The sequence below is a fragment of the Rhamphochromis sp. 'chilingali' genome (genome assembly GCF_963969265.1).
Source record: "Rhamphochromis sp. 'chilingali' genome assembly, chromosome: 6".
In the NCBI taxonomy this organism is placed as follows: Eukaryota; Metazoa; Chordata; class Actinopteri; order Cichliformes; family Cichlidae; genus Rhamphochromis; species Rhamphochromis sp. 'chilingali'.
The window spans coordinates 19,915,997-19,934,227 of NC_137933.1; the positions used below are offsets into that span (position 1 = coordinate 19,915,997).

General features: G+C 38.5%; 1 protein-coding gene across 3 annotated transcripts in view; it reads left to right on the plus strand.

Moving 5' to 3' along the window:
- Positions 1–14,969, plus strand: part of mettl15 (methyltransferase 15, mitochondrial 12S rRNA N4-cytidine) — a 69,901-nt gene extending 54,932 nt beyond the window's left edge. For all 3 annotated transcript variants that reach the window (XM_080884966.1, XM_080884965.1, XM_080884967.1), the window contains exons 4-6: positions 1,330–1,521; positions 4,180–4,358; positions 9,475–14,969. In XM_080884966.1, the coding sequence (XP_080741092.1) occupies positions 1,330–1,521; positions 4,180–4,358; positions 9,475–9,896 (793 nt within the window). In that variant the 3' untranslated portion in view covers positions 9,897–14,969. The remainder of the gene's footprint in view (positions 1–1,329; positions 1,522–4,179; positions 4,359–9,474) is intronic.
- Positions 14,970–18,231: the final 3,262 nt, after the last annotated feature.

An 18,231-nucleotide genomic window follows, 5' to 3' on the forward strand; every position in this document is an offset into this window, starting at 1 on the left:
CTGATAGTTTAAATTTAGGGTTTGGGTTACAGTTGCTGTATACTTGTAGTATACTTGTACTATATTTTTGCGATTAGTCGACTAATCAGATCATGCATCCATTGGACGTAAAACGTACAGCTTATTGCACCAGCATGTGTCTGCTCTTATATAACTATCATTAGCTTACAGTTTTAAGTGTTTAAGGTATGTGCTAACTAAAAATAAAGACAAGATGATAGTTTATTAAATTTTAATGAAATTTGCAGATTGTTTCGGTGAAGTTTAATAAACTCCTTGCTATCTAAAATATAACAGGACACCGGAGTATATTCTCGAGCATCTCACACTTCTGATAATCAGTTGTCTTCTTGATGTTTATTCAGCTGTGTAAAAACTATAACTTTAATCTCAGCCAAACTGATTTACTCAGGAACAAATAAAATACTAAAAAAGCCAAACAATAACATTTTGAAGTTATCTAAGTGACATATATATTTAACCTGAATAGCGAAAGACTGCAGTTGGTTTGAAAATGATCTGCCGGGAGTCCGGTGTTCTCACGGGCTCTAGTGAGCCTTGCCCCCGGCTAGCTATCGAGCTAGTGGGTAACAGACGTCTCCGAAAATTTTTGAAAATATGTGGTGTCTTGATAAACTGAGCAGATATTTGAGGTTTACACAGCTACATTCTCGCCTGAACACATGTTAAATGTTTATTTTGTGACCCAGAAAGAATAATAAGAGTAATATTAAAACTAACTAGCTGCCGCCATTGTTGTAAACTGAGCTGGGCTGCGCTATGAATTCTGGGACACAGCTTCTTCTTCTTCGGGGTTTAATGGCAGCTGGCATCCTTGTACATGCAGTGCTGCCATCTTCTGTTTCAGTCCGTTATTGCACTCTTAAATCCTACTATTTATTCCTGCGTCTTTTGTGAGCTTACAAAGCTTCAAACGACGCGTCGACTATTAAATCAGTCGTCGACGATTTTGATAGTCGACTAATCGTGGCAGCCCTAGTTAATAGACACATTTTAGAATATAAAATGATGTAATACAACTTCTTTTTGTAAAATATGGAACACATTTCACAATAGTATTAGAAATACTCATTTGTCTCCACATTATAAGCATTTGTGAAGGTAGGTCTTCTTCAATTTACTATGGATTTTTTTCTTTGGTTACAAATATAATCTCTTTGTATTACATTATAAAATATTTTTTTCTAGATTTCGACTACATATGTTTTATACGTAACCGAAACATATTCTCCAGTCTTTTAATAGCCATCATGTCTTCAGTTGTCTTTGTCTCTAAATACACTATTTCGTTCCCTAATTCTTTCTCAGTGGTCGTGTGAAACCAATGCTTGGCCGGTTCAGTGAGCTTGAAGACCTGCTGTCAAACATGAACGTTAAGCCAGGCAGCATTGATGCTGTCCTGTTGGATGCTGGCTGTTCCTCCATGCAGATGGATGAGGCAGAAAGAGGCTTCTCCCTGAGCAAAGATGGACCATTGGATATGAGAATGGATGGAGACAGGTAAAAGATTTGATACATACATTGGTTGGCTTATTGTGATATGCTGGATAATCAGAAGCGCTTGTGCGGTATTAATCAGTGTAATAATGTGAAAGTGCAGATAGTACAAAAAGGCGTACCTAAAATGGGTTACCAACAGCATGGGTCCAATTAATGTTATTTGTTTCTCCTATAAGTGATGACCTGAAGGCGTGAAAAAATGTTTGTTTGTTTTTTTTAAACAATGAAAACAAACCCATTTTCAGTCGACCTCTAGTGGTTATGTTAAAGAAAGCGTTCACCAAAAAAACTTTTGTCCTGTTCCTACATTGAACATTTGCAGAGTGTTTGTGAAGCAAAACTAACCCTCCAATCTGATCAATGAAACTGGCTGTGCCAGGCATGAAAGCACTTTGCATTACAAAAGTTCTATTCTTTTTATATTGTTTATCTTAGATGTGCTCGGGACTTGTACACAGTAACAGGGCAAAAAGTAAACTGATGGTATATGTAAGAAGGGAGCTAGCATTGCGATTTAATTTGGTAATTTTGTAGTTATACCCTTTAGATAATTTACTGTAATTAGTAGACGTTAACATACCCATGTTACACAATCTCAGCAAGGAACTCATTCACTGAGATTGTGATTGGGCTAACATAAAAAAAACCACAGTACATTCAATTCTTCCACAGATGTCAGCATCAGTGTACTAATACCTCAGTCACACTTAGCGACTGGGCTAGCTACATTTGAGTTCCCTGACTGATTGGTGAGTGGTTGATGGCAGTCACAAGGTAAATTTGTCCCAATGAGATGTATGGTGCAATTGCTGTGGTTATGCACTGATTACCATGGTTGGCTCTAGTATCCATGGGAAACTTTGTTTACAAACTACTGTAGCTACGTTCTGAGTTGTAGTGAAACTGAACAGAGGCACACAAAAACGTGTTAAAATGTGTTGGCTACAGTGGTGAAAAGCTCTGTTATTTTATGTTTCCATTTTTCCTCAGTGAATTGTTGTCTCCAGGACCTGTTACGTCCATACGACCTGTTTACGTCCATGTGCCTGGGACCTAAACCTTTCAGAAGACATTCTAAAACCCTTATTCTAGCCTGATTTAGCCATTCCTTTACCACGTTTGATGTCATTGTCCTGTTGGAACACCCAACTGCACCCAAGACCCAACCTGTGTGCTGATGATTTTAGGTTATGTTGAAGAATGTGAAGGTAATCCTCCTTCTTCATTATCCCATTTACTCTCTGTAAAGCACCAGTTCCATTGGCAGCAAAACAGCCCCACAGCATAATACTCCCACCACCATGCTTGATTGTAGGCATGGTGTTCTTGGAGTTAAAGGCCTCACCTTTTCTCCTCCAAACATATTGCTGGGCATTGTGGCCAAAAAGCTAGATTTTTGTTTTGTCTGACCACAGAACTTTCCTCCAGAAGGTCTTATCTTTGTTCATGTGATCAGCAGCAAATTTCAGTCGAGCCTTAAGGTGCCGCTTTTGGAGCAAGGGCTTCCTTCTTACACGGCAGTATCTCAGTCCATGGAGATGCAAAACACGTTTGACTGTGGACAATGACACCTGTGTTCCAGCAGCTTCTAATTCTTGGCAGATCTGCTTTTTGGTGATTCTTGGTTGACTCTTCACCCCCCTGACCAATTTTCTCTCAGCAGCAGGTGATAGCTTGCATTTTCTTCCTGATCTTGGCAGTGACGAAACAGTGCCATGCACTTTATACTTACAAACAATTGTTTGCACTGTTGCTCTTGGGACATGCAGCTGCTTTGAAATGGCCCCAAGTGACTTTCCTGACTTGTTCAAGTCAATAATTCGCTTTTTCAGATCCATGCTGAGCTCCTTTGACTTTCCCATTGTAGCGTTTGTATCCAATGAGCCCTATTTAACTGGTCTAAGAGAAGTCACCAGCTGTAGTCACTCATAATCACTCACAAGAAGTTAAGAGGCTATGCTATGAAGCTCAGTTCGCTGACAACTTTCTAAGTCACCAAAATTGCTAATTCATGTTGCTGTATGTATATTTTTGACCCAGCAAATGTCATCACTTTTTTCTGTTAACCCATAATAAAGTCATTGAACAACCAAAACTTCATGAATGTTTTTTCTGACAAAGAAGTATCTGTTCCAATCACTCTATCTGAGAAAAATCAGAGTTTTAGAAATAACAGGACACTCAGTAGAGCCATTATATTATATTCTTTACAAGTGTATGTAAATGTTTGACCACAACTGTATTTTCCAAACCAAAAGATCAATTTCTCCCTTTTGGTCTTATCCAATAAAGTATGTATTTCCCAAGTAGTAAAATGTACTACATTGTGATTTGAAACCTAATTGCAGACAAAGTATGTTTAACATTTATCGATCTAAAATGTGTCAGTTTTTATATATTATTTTATAGAAATATCCATATTCCTTCCCGAATATTTTCAGAAACATTTCTGCATCACTTTAAAATGTCAGCATAATCCACAAAGAAACTCCTTTACAAGCTGATGCAAAAGCTGCTTTTCTCTTTTCCTTCCCTCACAATCATTCTATTCATGACTGTCATAAAGGTTTTCAGCTGTAGCTCAGAGTTGTCAGGATTCACCACTGTCAGCAAGGACATGACGTCAAGCGACTTAATTGGGCTTCTTTTTGTGCGTAGGTACCCCGACATGCCCTGCGCCGCTGACGTTGTGAATACCTTAGATCAACAGGCTCTTGCATCCATCCTCACTGCATATGGGGAAGAAAGACACGCCAGGAAAATAGCTTCAGCCATTGTGGAGGCACGCCGTGTCAGCCCCATCACCCGGACACAGCAGTTGGCCAGTGTGGTTGCAGGTAAATAGACACCACCCTGATTAATTCCCTGCAGCATTCAGGAGGCTATAAGGGAAAATAAAAAAGGAGTGGAGTTATTAAGGCTGTCTTCCAGTGGGATGTGTGTGTCTCAGAAAATTATGTGAACTGTGATCTCAGTCATCATCCTCTCTTCTGCCTCTGTTTTGGGTGTTTTTATTCCACCATCCTTGGAGAGATAAAGATGAGGCAGAAACTGAGTTGTAGATGGCTGGAATAAAATGTATGCCTAACTCACATGCAGGAGCCCATCTCTCTCCTTCCACACTGCCTACCTTTTTTGTTTTCTTTCCCCCTCTTTTTTCCCAGTCTTTTCTTTGCTCACAAATACAGACATACACCTGACACAAATGCAAACACCCACATGCACTCACAAACGACACACGAGTTGCATACAACCGGGGTTAGATTATTTGTCTTCGATGATTGTTTTTTTTCCTTTTTTTTCCTCTTAAGCCTTATGACTCCACATTTGAGATGCTGAATGGGAGAGATGTCGTTGCAACAGTTATTGCACAGAGCAGTATGTGCGTCAGTGTCACCCTGGGAGAACAGGTGTGAGTAAGAGCAGCTGTTTGATGCTTTTTGAAGAGCAAAGCGAGCTACCACCAGTGTTTATTGGGAACAATCTAAGAGGTCTGGTTTTTTTAAGAAAGTTCCAGGGGGAGCTCTCTGACCAGTTGTGGCAGTGATACTCGGCATCATTTTCAGAATAAATGACGAGGGGCTTATGCTTTTCTTTTTTAGGGATAATGTGGGACATTACTCAGCAATACACAAATATATTTAACGTTTTTTTGTTTTTTGTTTTTTTACATGGACACAACAAATAAGTTCTGCAGAATGTTTTTAACTTTCATTTGTTTTCAGTCATTAATTTACTGAAATTTTATAGCAATAGGTAAACAAAGAATCAAAAAGAATCAAAGAATCAAAAACAAAGGTGCCTCCTTTTTCAAACAGAACCATAAGATCTTTTCAGCTTTATAAATTTTGAATTAGAAATGTATTTATTTTAACTAATAAATTGATTTACAAACCTTATTTTTCCAACAAGCTTTTTGTTTTTTAGATTTTAGATTGAGAGTTGATTGGTTGTTGTATTTACGACAGAGGTTTAAAAATGCTTTCTAAAACTGTTATCGTGATTTGGTGCTGTATATCTAAAATTTAATTTGTGTTGAATGGAATTGAATTGATATGACACACATATGTAAGAGCACAGGGATTCACAGAAAATATTGCAAATGGACAAAGCTCCTGTAATGACAGGTATAAATATGGTTGTGTGATGACATCACGTCAGTGCACAAAGCGACCAATGTGGTGAGCATAAATTGGCCATTAAGCAGCACAAGCTGATAGAAGAAACATTAAGTGACATTTAAAGCCCGGGAATGAACGGGGCGTGGCTGCGTCGTATTGGAGCTGCGACATGGCTACAGGGCGTAATCGCTCCCGCTCTTTGTTTCCCACAGGAGCAGCTCATGATCTGAAACATATCACATCATCTGTCAAACGTGGTGGAGTCAATGTTATAGCACGGGCATGTGTGGCTGCCGATGAAACCGAGTGATAATGTGACTGCTGATAGAGGAGGCAGGATGAACTGTGTGTAGAGGGCTACACTCTCTGGTCAGATTCAGTCAAATGCTGCAAAACTGTATAAACAGCTTACTGTAAAAAACACTGTGTATAAAAGTGTGTATAAGAATGGCTATGATAATTTCTTAACCTAATGCAATACTTTTAATAAACCTCTTAAATCAAAATCGATAATTTGTAGTTAAATCACATTTTGATTGTTTGATTTAAAATCTGCCAAAACATTAACATTGCTTTGGTTCACTCTTAACTACCTGATTCTCCTTCATGTACACATCATAATCTCTTCTGTTCTCAATGGATCTGTCTTCAGGACCTTTTGAAAGATGAATTAGAGAGGGTGCACATGGCTTGGTGAGGCTAGCCCTGGGCTGGTCCTTGCTGTGCAGGCATTGTATTGATTGCAGTGTGAGTCACACCTTGGGCTGTTCAGTGCAGGAGGAGAGAAATGCCACATCACTCACTTCTCTATTTATTGCGGTTTCTTTTTTGGTCTATGTAAGTGTCTAATTGTTCTTGTCTCTTCTGTGTTTTGGTTGGTTAGAGGCACTAAAAGCTCTTCACTTGTTTTAATGCAAAAAGAAAGATTTTGAAACTTTAATATGCAGCAAATAATCAGTTTTTAGTTTTTGCTTTAATACCCACATGATTTGATTGATTTGACATGACTGATTTGCACATTAGCTCTGTGCATTCTGCACCCTGTATATGTTACTCGTGCACAGTTTGGTAAGTGCAGTTGCTCTGGAAACTTTAAATATTTGGTGAGTGTCTGCCATTTACAATGCTCTGTATGGCACATGCATTTTGACCACAGGCTCAAATAAATTAAAGGGGTACAAGAAGTTTTGTAAGAAAAAGATTTCTTCCTCTGAATGTCAGGTGCAAATTATTCAGGAGTGCAGAAATGTTACGGCAGCTTGATTTATTTTATTCTAGGAAATGTTTTCATTCAACGGGTTTCTTTTATTTTCCTGAAGAGAGAGGATACCGGGAGTTATTTTAACATTTCCAGTGTTATTCTCATAAGGATAACACCTTAGGGCTGTTGAAGTCACAACGATCAGTGTGTAGATTGGTAATGTGTTAGCAGATAAGTAGTATGGCATGAACCCACTCTGTTTTTAAGATGCTATGCTTGATCTGCTTTACTTGTCAGTATTTCTCTTGTCTGTTCAACTTCCCAGTCACACAGGCCTAAAGACCACTGAGAACCACTGGTCACTAATAAGGGTGGGTTTAAAATATCAAATCAAACTGATTTTAGCTTGAATAGCGCAATATCGACTCATTAAATCCTGAATCTATTTTTAAATATAAATGTATTTAGGCAGAAATGCCAGAATCTCAGGTTAGAGTTCACAAAACTATTTCAGCAACCACCAAACAGCTAAAACAGCAAATGAGAGCAAGTAAACGGATTCCACACAAAGATGCAAACACAAAGCGAGTGTCGTTCACCCGTCGGTGCTGAAAGCCGACATCTCACAGATTCTAAACTTGCAGCTTTTGTCACTCTCCGAACATAATTCACTGAAACAGCAGCAAAAGAACATAAAGACTATGCTCCACGTTTGAAAAACATCGTCATGAATTCTTGCTTACTTTACTGTTTTGCTTCCACCACAATACAATCACACTTCCTGCACACGTTTTTCTCTCTCTCAGTGTACTAAGGAACAGTTTCCCATCTCAAATCTCTGTTTTCTGCGTTATTCGCTTGATTATTACGCACTAGTCTACCGTTGTGTACAGCGCTGTATGGATATGTACTGATAAATGGTCAGTTCTGGTGGATTATGTATTACGTTGCATAATCCACCAGAACTAATACAAAGCGCCTATAATTTTCAAACCAGGAGGCTGTGGGGTTGCACTGGCTGCCATGTGCATTTTTTTTGCTCGTCTGTTTAACACCATTCACAAATTTTCAAAACCATGTCCTCCAGTCTGGTCAGTCCAGACGGTTGACCTGTACTGCCAAATTATCAGCTAATGTTAGCTAGCTTGGTCAGCAGCTGCATTCATATACTATATGGGTGCCACATAGAGACATGTTTTTTTGGTGCTTAGTGGTGTACTAATAAAATACAGTGGTCCCTCGCTATACAGTGGTCCCTCGTTCACGTTTCACCGCCTCGCTGTTTCACAGATTTTTTTGGTGCAATTTTGCATGCTTTTTATTTTTCTTACAGCGCATTCTGTCCTTTCTCCTGATTGGCTTAAGACCATTGTCAATCAGTCTCGTGCAGTGTCTCCTGTACGCTACAGAGTGCATTCAGCTTGTCAAATTTACATAAATCTTCGATCGCTAGCAGTGTAACTCTAAAGTGCTGTACTGTATGTAAGTTTTCTCCCCCACACACACCCCAATGTCTACGAAATGTTTTGCACCGTCAAAGGCAACCGCAGGTGCCTTTGTTTTAAAATATAGATTTTTCTTTATATCTGTACCAATATGATTTTTCTTTATGCAGTAAAATTAGGCATTTTGACATGTAAGTCTCTAAGTAGCCTCAATTGGGGCCTAGAGGAACTGCATTGTTTTCCACTTCTGCATGGCTCTGAAGGTTGCCACTGGTCATTATAAAAAAAAATTTTTTTTTAACATTTATTGTTATAACCTTTCAGGAATATTTCCTAAAAGAGTTGACTCAACTGCATAAAAATGTGTGAATTTTGTGACTGGATAGTAGGGGTGGGGGAAAAAATCGATTCTGTGCAGTATCGTGATATTTTGTTTGCTAATAATGTATCGATACAGGGACAGCAGAAATCGATATTTTGTTACAAAAAAGGTTTTTGTGCTCAGAGCATGTTGATCCTTTTTCTGAGCAAGAATCCTGACATTCCTTCACTGTCCAAATGTGTTTAACTTTTTTTTGGCAGTAATAAACATGACAGTTTACTTCTTTTACTTTAAGACATGTTTTATGTTAATTAAGTTTAAAACTTTTTTATTTAATGTAAAATTATATTTTGTTTTAATTTACTTTCAAGTTCTTCAGTTGCTAAATGGGCTGCATAGTTTTCATAAATTGCATAGTTCAGAATAGCTATAATTGTACCAGATGGTTGCATTCAGTTAAGTTGGACTAAACTGTAATACAAACCGTTCAGTTTGTCAACAATAAAACTGACTGAAATGAGAGAAAGACTGAGTGTGAGACTTTGATATTAGATAAAATGAATATTGATAAAGTTTACCTTTATGTACAGAATCTGAATATCGCAAAATATTTAAAAAAAAAAATTGCAATAATATCGTATCGTGCGTTAAGTATTGTGATAATATCGTATCGTGGGATGTATAGTGATTCTCACCTCTACTGGATAGAAGTGTAACTCTACCTTTAAGTTATCACCAAATTAGTAAGACTATTAGTTTAATTTGTTCTGTTTTTATTTGGAATTAAAATGCAATAATGCTATAATAAATCATTATTGGACCATTAAAATTGTAAGATTAACTCTGACCAATTCTTGTTTCCAGGATCGTTTCCTCCTGCAGTTCTCTATGCACGTAAAGACCGGCTCAACAGACCTGCACACGTGGCCACTAAGACTTTCCAGGCCTTGCGTATCTTTGTGAATGATGAGCTGAATGAACTTCACGCTGGCCTGCGTGCTGCCCAGACGTTGCTAAAACCCAGCGGACGTCTCTGTGTTATCACCTTTCATTCACTAGAAGATAGACTGGTCAAACGTTTCCTCCGGGGAGATGACTTGTCTAATCTGGATCACTTCAGCCAGAGGAAGCAAGGTACCAAGAAGGAAAACCTATCGCATGAAAAAAGTGACGGAAGTGTCCATTGGCTTCCTCTGCGAAGAAAAGTGATCACTCCAGAAAAAGACGACGTTAAGGAGAATCCTCGAGGACGCTCCTCCAAACTCAGGGCAGCACTCAGACGATAACTATTGAACATTAAATATAAGACAATAGAAGTTGTAGAAAAAAAGTTGGAGCTTTTTACATTGAACATTAAACTTCTACAAAGACTCAGGGTTAAATCTCAGTAGACTTGGTATCACTTTGTAACAAAGGAGCTCAGCAGAGATCAGCAGAGGTGTGGACTCGAGTCACATGACTTGGACTCGAGTCAGACTCGAGTCATTAATTTTATGACTTTAGACTTGACTTGAAAAAATGTTCTAAGACTTGTGACTTGACTTGGACTTTTACACCAATGACTTGGGACTTGAATTGGACTTGAACCGGTTTACTTGAAAAGACTTGATATTTCACCCCAAATATAAAATTTAACATGCATATTATATAGAGATTGAAAATGTGACGTCATTCAGGGGTAAAACCGCAAAGGATTCTGGGAACTCGTGGCAAGAGGTACTAGCGCACGCAGGCTTTCAATTGAAATCAGTCACACAGCGATAAAAAGAAACACAAAAATGTCAAGAAGCTGTTGTATTATTAACTGCAATAGCCGGTCGCATGACAGCCACGGGAAGCCGACGGGTAAAGAGATCGGTTGTTATCGGATTACGTCGTTGAAGAGAAATTGTTCAAGCCATGTTTCCGAAGTAACAAAGACGCGACTGGATTGCAGCCATTCAAAGATCAAATATAACGTCCCAGAACACTCCAGCTCACAGGTTAGTCTGCTCAAGCATTTACACGAAGGTCAGTGTTTTTTAGTAGTTAATACGTCATTTTCATAACATAATTGGTGATATAGGTTACAAGCAAGTCTGGCGCTGAACAGAAATTGTCGCGCTATGCTCCTTTATTTATTGTGCATAAATAGTGAATTGTCCTGACACAATATTGCGTTTCGCTTCTGTTATTATGGTACATTGACAAAAACATATACTTTTATTCACAGGATAAAACAGGTTTTTTGTATCACTAATTGCCCAGTACGATTACAGCATACAGTATTGTTGTCACTGCTACATTTCTGTGATGCTACCAGAAATTATTTCCACTACTAATTAATTACCGTTGAGCTCAAAGGTCCTATTAATAAACGGTTAACGAATGTGTATTTATGAAGACGATTTGTGAGACTGGTAAACTTATGATACGTACGATGGTCTTTCGTTCTACACGGTGCATTTCAAGGTCCTGTACCCATCCGTCGGTAAACTGTACCTGGGCTTGTTGCAGTGACCTGAAGTTACTAAACTTCATGAGTGTATGCACTCACTCCAAGAACCGTATAATTATAAATATGCATATAAATATGCTACAATGAGATAGCTGACTTCATCTAACTAGCAAATGTTGTCCAGGCTACGTTGGTGATGCAGTTTTTTTTTAATATGTATGATATTTTTGTCATGCGATTTTAAAGCCGGTCCTACAACCGCATCCAAGAATAACATGCAGCTTATCTCAGAACTGTCGGTGAAAATTATTCTTGGAGCTAGGTTTAATTGAGCTGCATTTTAAAGAGGTGCAATTTCACAATTTGTGTATATTTTCTAAGTTCACTATTTTGTCATGTGTTGAGAAAAACACAGATTAAAAAATTACATGGTCTAATATTTACATTTAGCATAACTGCAACATTATTTTTTTTTTTTTTTTTTTTTTTTTTTAAAGACTCGAAAGGACTTGAAATTCAAAATTTCAGACTTGTGACTTTACTCGGACTTTTACACCAGTGACTTGAGACTCGACTCTGACTTGCCTGACATTACTTGAGACTTGACTTGAGACTTGAGGATAAAGACTTGAGACTTACTTGAGACTTGCAAAACAATGACTTGGTCCCACCTCTGGAGATCAGTGTGTTACTGTAAGCTACTAAGTGGACTTTAGACATGAGGTGATTGTACTGTTTCCTATTTGCTTTGTAAGGAACATAAAAAATTAATTTACAGTTAAAATTCTGAATTAAATGGAACAAATGTTTACCAGTGTTGTTTTCATATTCCTAGTTGTTGTGAACAACCTGTTTTTTTTCTGACAAAAACAAGTAAAGAAAAACTAATGCACGAGGACAAAAACTGTGATGAAATGTATTGACACTAGGGATGGGTACCGGTATCCGGTGCCATGATGGCACCGGTTCTGACATAAACGGTAGTAACCAGACCAAAAAGCAGCGCACATTTCGGTGCTTTATTTCGGTGCTTTTTTTTCCCTGAGATGTCATACACTTTGGATTCCAGCCAATCATTTTACCTTAGCGTAGTAGGCAGGCCCAGGTACGTACGTTCTTTTAGAGCAGTGCTACAGATTAAAAATGCCCAAGGCGAAGCGGTCAAAAGTCTGGCTGTACTTCACAGCAAAAGATGCAAACTCAGCAGCCTGCAACAAGTGCTTTAAGGTGATATTGTGCAAAGGAGGTAACACCTCGAATCCGATGAAACACCTGGCGACGCATAGCGTTTTTTAAAAGCTGAGAAATGCACCGTATTTGATAGCTTGCTGCGAGACCTCACATCGAGCACATTTACTGCGGGTGGGTTGCCTGTTATCGGACCCGGAGTTAGCGACATCCCCCAAAAACCCAACGAGGAGAGTCCTGGCCCCTAGCCCTGCCAGTGTAGCAGAAATGATGACCGATGATGATGGCAGCAGCAGCCGTTCTTCTCTGGGTCAGTAGCTTAATGTTGTTCGTGTGTAATTTCCGCTGAGTAGGCTAACCATGTTATTAAATTAATGAACGTAAGGTGAATTAGCAAACACCGTTGTAGTTGCATGCGGCTGTCTTCCTGTTTGATGGCAGATACTCCCTTCACCCTGGCAAAAAGGCTAAAATGACCAAAAAAAAGTGGAAAACAGCTAAACATGAGAGGTTTTTGGACAAAGTGTGTGTTCTTCATTCTTTAGGCACCGGTTTGAGCACCGTTTAAGCACCGGCACCATTTCAAAAGTACCGGTTTGGCACCGGTATCGGATAAAACCTAAACGATACCCATCCCTAATTAACACTTTGGTAAATGAATAAAAATGGATGAAAATATTCTGGAGAGACGAGGTCCAATCAGAATTAATTAACTTGTTAGGAAGGTGGGAGGAGTTAGGGGAAGTGATCCAATCAAAAGTAATCTTGTAATCTTCGCATTTGATGTCACAGAAAATAAGACGCTTTTTAAACCGTGTGGAGGGAACTTGATAAGTGCTTAGCCTTTATATTTTAGTCAACTGTTGTTACCTCGGTCTGCCTTACCGGAGTCATGTACTACCCACAATGTTGGGGAGTAACGGAATACATGTTGGAGGCCGGTGTTTTAGGAGCGGCAGAAGATCTCATCAACAGGCAGTGTTGGGGAGTAACGTAATACATGTACCACCGTTACGTATTTAAAATACAAAATATGAGTAACTGTATTCCGTTACAGTTACCGTTTAAAAAGGTGGTATTCAGAATACAGTTACTTTGTTGAAATAAAGGGATTACACGGCGGTCTTTCCCTGTTGTCCCGTCCTTTTTTTGGTAATTCCACACTGGTGGAAACTCAAACAAAACACGCATTAAGAGGCTCTAATGTCTGTGTCTCAATCTTGCGGCCTATGTCACCTCTACTTGCGGCCCGCATAAGGACGTGACGAAATATTTTTTAAAATTATTGTTCAAAAAATTATTTAATATGAAGGCAATAGGCAGAGTGTTACAGGCATAGCCCTAAAGAATGTAGCCTCATGGGCAGTGTAGTCCAGTTGTAAGTAAGCTATAAAGAATTCTGTGCTTAAACAGTGTTGGTCAAGTTACTTGGAAATAGAAATTAGTTACTAATTACTGATTACTTCTCCAATATAGTAATCCCATTACTTACTGATTACTTATTTTCAAAAGTAATTAGTTACTTAGTGGTTTTTTTTTTAAAAACCATGATGCACAACCTGAATGCATTATAAAGAAATAGACCTTTCAGCCCAATTCTATTTTTTTTCTGCGTAATCCATCATATAAAATTGAGTCAAATGAAAAAGTCTCTTTTTAAAAATTGTTTTTATTAGTTTTAGTCTTTTAACTTTATGCAACATTCTCTAGAAGAAATTTGTTTTCTGCATATTCCAGCATATAAATTAAACTTCACATCTGAGCAAGCGCCTGGCACGCTGCCTTGGGAATGTGAAATTAAAAGAGAAACCTGACCGCTGTGGCACCGGGCAAAGTTCCTGCCAAACAGGTGAAAATAGACTTAAGAGCGACAGGACTTGGTGCTGCTGAATCTTTGATTTTATTTTATTTTTGCTGTGTTTTATTTGCATCTATTTGAAAGAGTGAGTGTAAACACAATTTTTTGTCCTGGAATATGCAGAAAATAGGTTTATCATGTCTACGTTTCCATGTTATCCGGTTTTATTTTAAAAGAGTCATGTGTTCTTTTGTCACTGTGTTTAGTTTCACTTGTGATGTTATTGTTTAATTTCAGTCAGCTGTTTCCCCATGTGTTCTCAATTCTCCTGATCACCTGCTGTGTATTTAAGTCCTCTGTTTTCTGTGTTTCATTGTCAGGTCGTCTGTTATACTTACCACAGCCACCACAGTCTTCATAGTCTTTGTCGTAGTTTCACACTGCGTTTCATAGTTGTTCATAGTTTCATGTGTCAAGGTTCTCAGTCATCCAGGTCATCGTAGTCTAAGGAGCTTGGAAGGAAAAGCGTCTGGACTTCTTTGAGTTGCTTGAAGACGTTTCACCTCTCATCCGAGAAGCTTCTTCAGTTCTAAGGGTCAAATGGTGGAGAGTCCCAGATTTAAACCCAGTGGGAGTTTCCCCCCAAACAGGGAAAAAGGACCCCCTGATCACATGAGCCAAGGTGTGAAAGCGGGTGTAGGTCCCAATCAGCCAGGGTTTCGGGTGAGCTCATTGTGAAACCTGGCCCCACCCTGTCATGTGATTTCCTGAGGTCAGATGGCCCAGGATGTTAGTGGGCGTTAAGGCGTCTGGGAAGGGATCTCAAAACTGGGTCTATAATCCATATAGATTATATCCATATAGATTATCTATAATCCACTGAATGTACTCAGCTACATGAAGAGCACAATTAAATAAAACCTGATTAAAGTCAAAGGTTGTTACTTGTATTTTGAACTAAAAACTTCTGGAATCTGGATCTGGAATTCTTTCATTGTTTTTTGTCAAAAGTGTGTTATTTATCATAAAGTAATTCAGAGTCATTCATACCAGAGTAACCAGAGAGCACAACATATATTTAACTTTCTACAGGACTTAAAGATATTATATTATGTAAAAATCCAGACCCTCTGAGGATTGTCTGAGTACTTCTAACATTACACAAAGCAAAGGTCTCCATCAGTGTTCATGAAATGCTGGGTTTATCCCTCTTGTGAGGGAGCTGCTGGTGAAGATCACAAGCCCTGCTTGATCCCTGCGATGAGTTTCAGTCTTCCTGGTGTTTCTGAAATGATGTCTCTCACTGTGGGTCAACAGAACATCTGGCACAGGACTGTTGTAATGAAATAAAGGGAAGAAGGTCTGAAAAAAATCTTGGAAATGCCCTATATGTGAGAAGCAGATTTTGTATTTAATTTTCTTTTGCCAATCAAGATAACTAAAAGTATAATTTTCACCATACAATTACTAACCTTGTCATCTCCTGCACTGTCTGTTTTGGGCTCTGGGCTTGTCCTTCCTAGCGCTCATGAGACTGCTTTGCTGCACTGTGGTATGAGGTGCTAACCTGTTGACAGTGTTGGGAAGGTTACTTTTAAAGATTACAGAAGTAACATATTCTGAATAGTTTACAACTACATGAATGTACTATTGCTGTGTGATCTATTACTATTACTGAAGGCTACTCGCCATACCAATACCAACTAGATGTTTAAATCTTAATATAAATGAGTAACAGTAGGGTGGACATTAGGCTGCACTTTTTGCAGCGATCTTGTATAGAAAACTATTCCACGCGTATATAAAACAGGTCCGCAGCTCCAAACCGTAGTAAAGGGACCTCTGGCTAATATGTCGGGTTCGTGTCGGGCTCGTAGCTGAAAACTAGCTTTACTTTGTTGTCTGGGTCAAGTTTGCTAGCGACATACAGAGAGAGGCGTTGAAAGGCTGCTCCAACGGAACTTATTGTTTCAGAGGAAAACACGAACACGGTGTACAGTCGAGTCTTAATAGCTTACTTACAACTGGGCTCGTCAGGCACTCTTCTTGGCTGCAGTGGTTATTATTATATTTACATGCTTCCAGCTCCCGTTTCTGCTCGGTGACAGCTTGTAGTTTTCCACTCTCCTTTTTCTCCCTCCCTCGCTCACAGACACATAACGGGTATGGCAGTCCATTCTTCCTGCAGCACGGACTACACTGCCCATAAGGCTACATGCATTAGGGCTATGCCTGTAACACTCTGCCTATTGCCTTCATATTAAATAATTTTTGTATAATAATTTTTAAAAAAGTATTATTATTATTATATCTCGCGGCCCATGTCACTGCAAGATACAGGCATTAGATCCTCTTATTGTGTGTTTTGTTTGGGTTTCCACCGGCGTGGAATTACCAAAAATAGAGAGACCATAGCCTAACATATGAAACAGGAAAATACCGCCATATAATCGATTTATTTCAGCAAAGTAACTGTATTCTAAATGTCACCTATTAAACGGTAACTGTAACAAATACATTTACTCATATTTTGTATTTTAAATACGTATTACATTACTCCCCAACACTGCCTGTTGATGAGATCTTCTGCCGCTCCTAAAACACCGGCCTCCAACTAAATTTAGGGACACAGGTGTCCCTAAATTTAGCAAATATTAGCTTCAGGCTAGCTTGCTACCATGAATAGGCTAATACCAGCATTTTATGCTTGGTTTATGTTTTCGGTTTATGTCCGACAATATTTTCACAGACTGGCTTTTAACGTGTCGCAGATAAATACAACAAAATAAAACTAGTACCGGTACCAAGAAAAAAAAAAGATTTATTCATAACACGTGAAAAGACCCAGGAAAACCGAGTTAACGATAAAAATGATAACAAAATAACGCTGAAAACCGATAAAAACCCTGAAATCCATACATTTCACGCCTGAGCCTCAACTCTCGCGGCCCGGTACCAAACGACTCACGGACCAGTACCGGTCCGAGGCCCGGGGGTTGGGGACCGGTGATATAAGCCTTATATGATTCACTATATGAAGCAAGCCAAATCTTATGCAAGTCTTTTATAAGTCTTTTCTATTTCTTTTCCATATGGGTATTCTTATTGTTTAATTATGAAGAATTGTTATATAGGAATAAAAACCTGAAGTTGTATGTTAATTGACGCTATTTGAACACATATATGTTGTCATTTAACATGTATATACTTGCCTGGACATTTCAACAAAAACTTTCAACATTCATCCATTCAATTTGCAAATCCTGAACACATTTTAAACACCACTATATCACTGTGATTGTTACTTTCCACAATAATTTAACACAACAAAACACATCTTTCAGCTTTTCATGTGTTTCAAACTGGATTTTTGGAGTCCAGGAATGTAAAAATTTCTGTCTCTAAAGCACACAAAAAGGTTCAAACATTTTTCATTGTGCGTGTTTGAGGTTTGTTTTTTCCAAATATATAATTAACACAGTACAGTGGGCTACATACTGAACTTGAAGGATAAAAACAAAGTATCGATTCAATTGTGCTAGTATCTATCTGATACCAATACTAGTGCTGGTATCAGTGCATCGATATTTGGATTGATCCACCTAACTCTACTGTTGAATTAGCTTTGAGATTAACTACTGGATTAGCTGTCAGATTAGCTATTGGATTAGCTATCTCATTTCCAAAATCCTGAAGCAATGCAAATTAGCCACACAGCGCAATGTAAGGAGCTCCCTGATTGGTTGGACAGACACAGGCTGGCTGCCTGGAATTTTATATACTGCTGTTTGTGCTCATAGCTTTGCACCTAGGGTTGCCAACTCCCTGAAAAATAAATAAGGGACACCTCGTGGCCAGGGCCGGGTGACCCAGTTGTCTTCACCCTTCCCAGTGTGGTGAATTTTCTAGCTCTTTTTTTGTGTGTGAAATTATTTTTTTAACCATTTGACTTGAAGTTGATTTAAGTAGATGCATATTCTATTCTTTGTGATATGAACACATGTGAAACAAATGATCATTTAGCCATTTATTTTTAGCTCAAAATGACAACATTAACACAGTAAAACAGGTCTCTTTCTTAAACAGAAGCCTGTCATGCTTAACTTTTGAGAATATAAGTAAATCTTTCTTTAAAAGCACTCTGTCCTGCTTAACTTAAAATAATAGAAAACAATAGAAAGAAAAATATTCTTGTAAC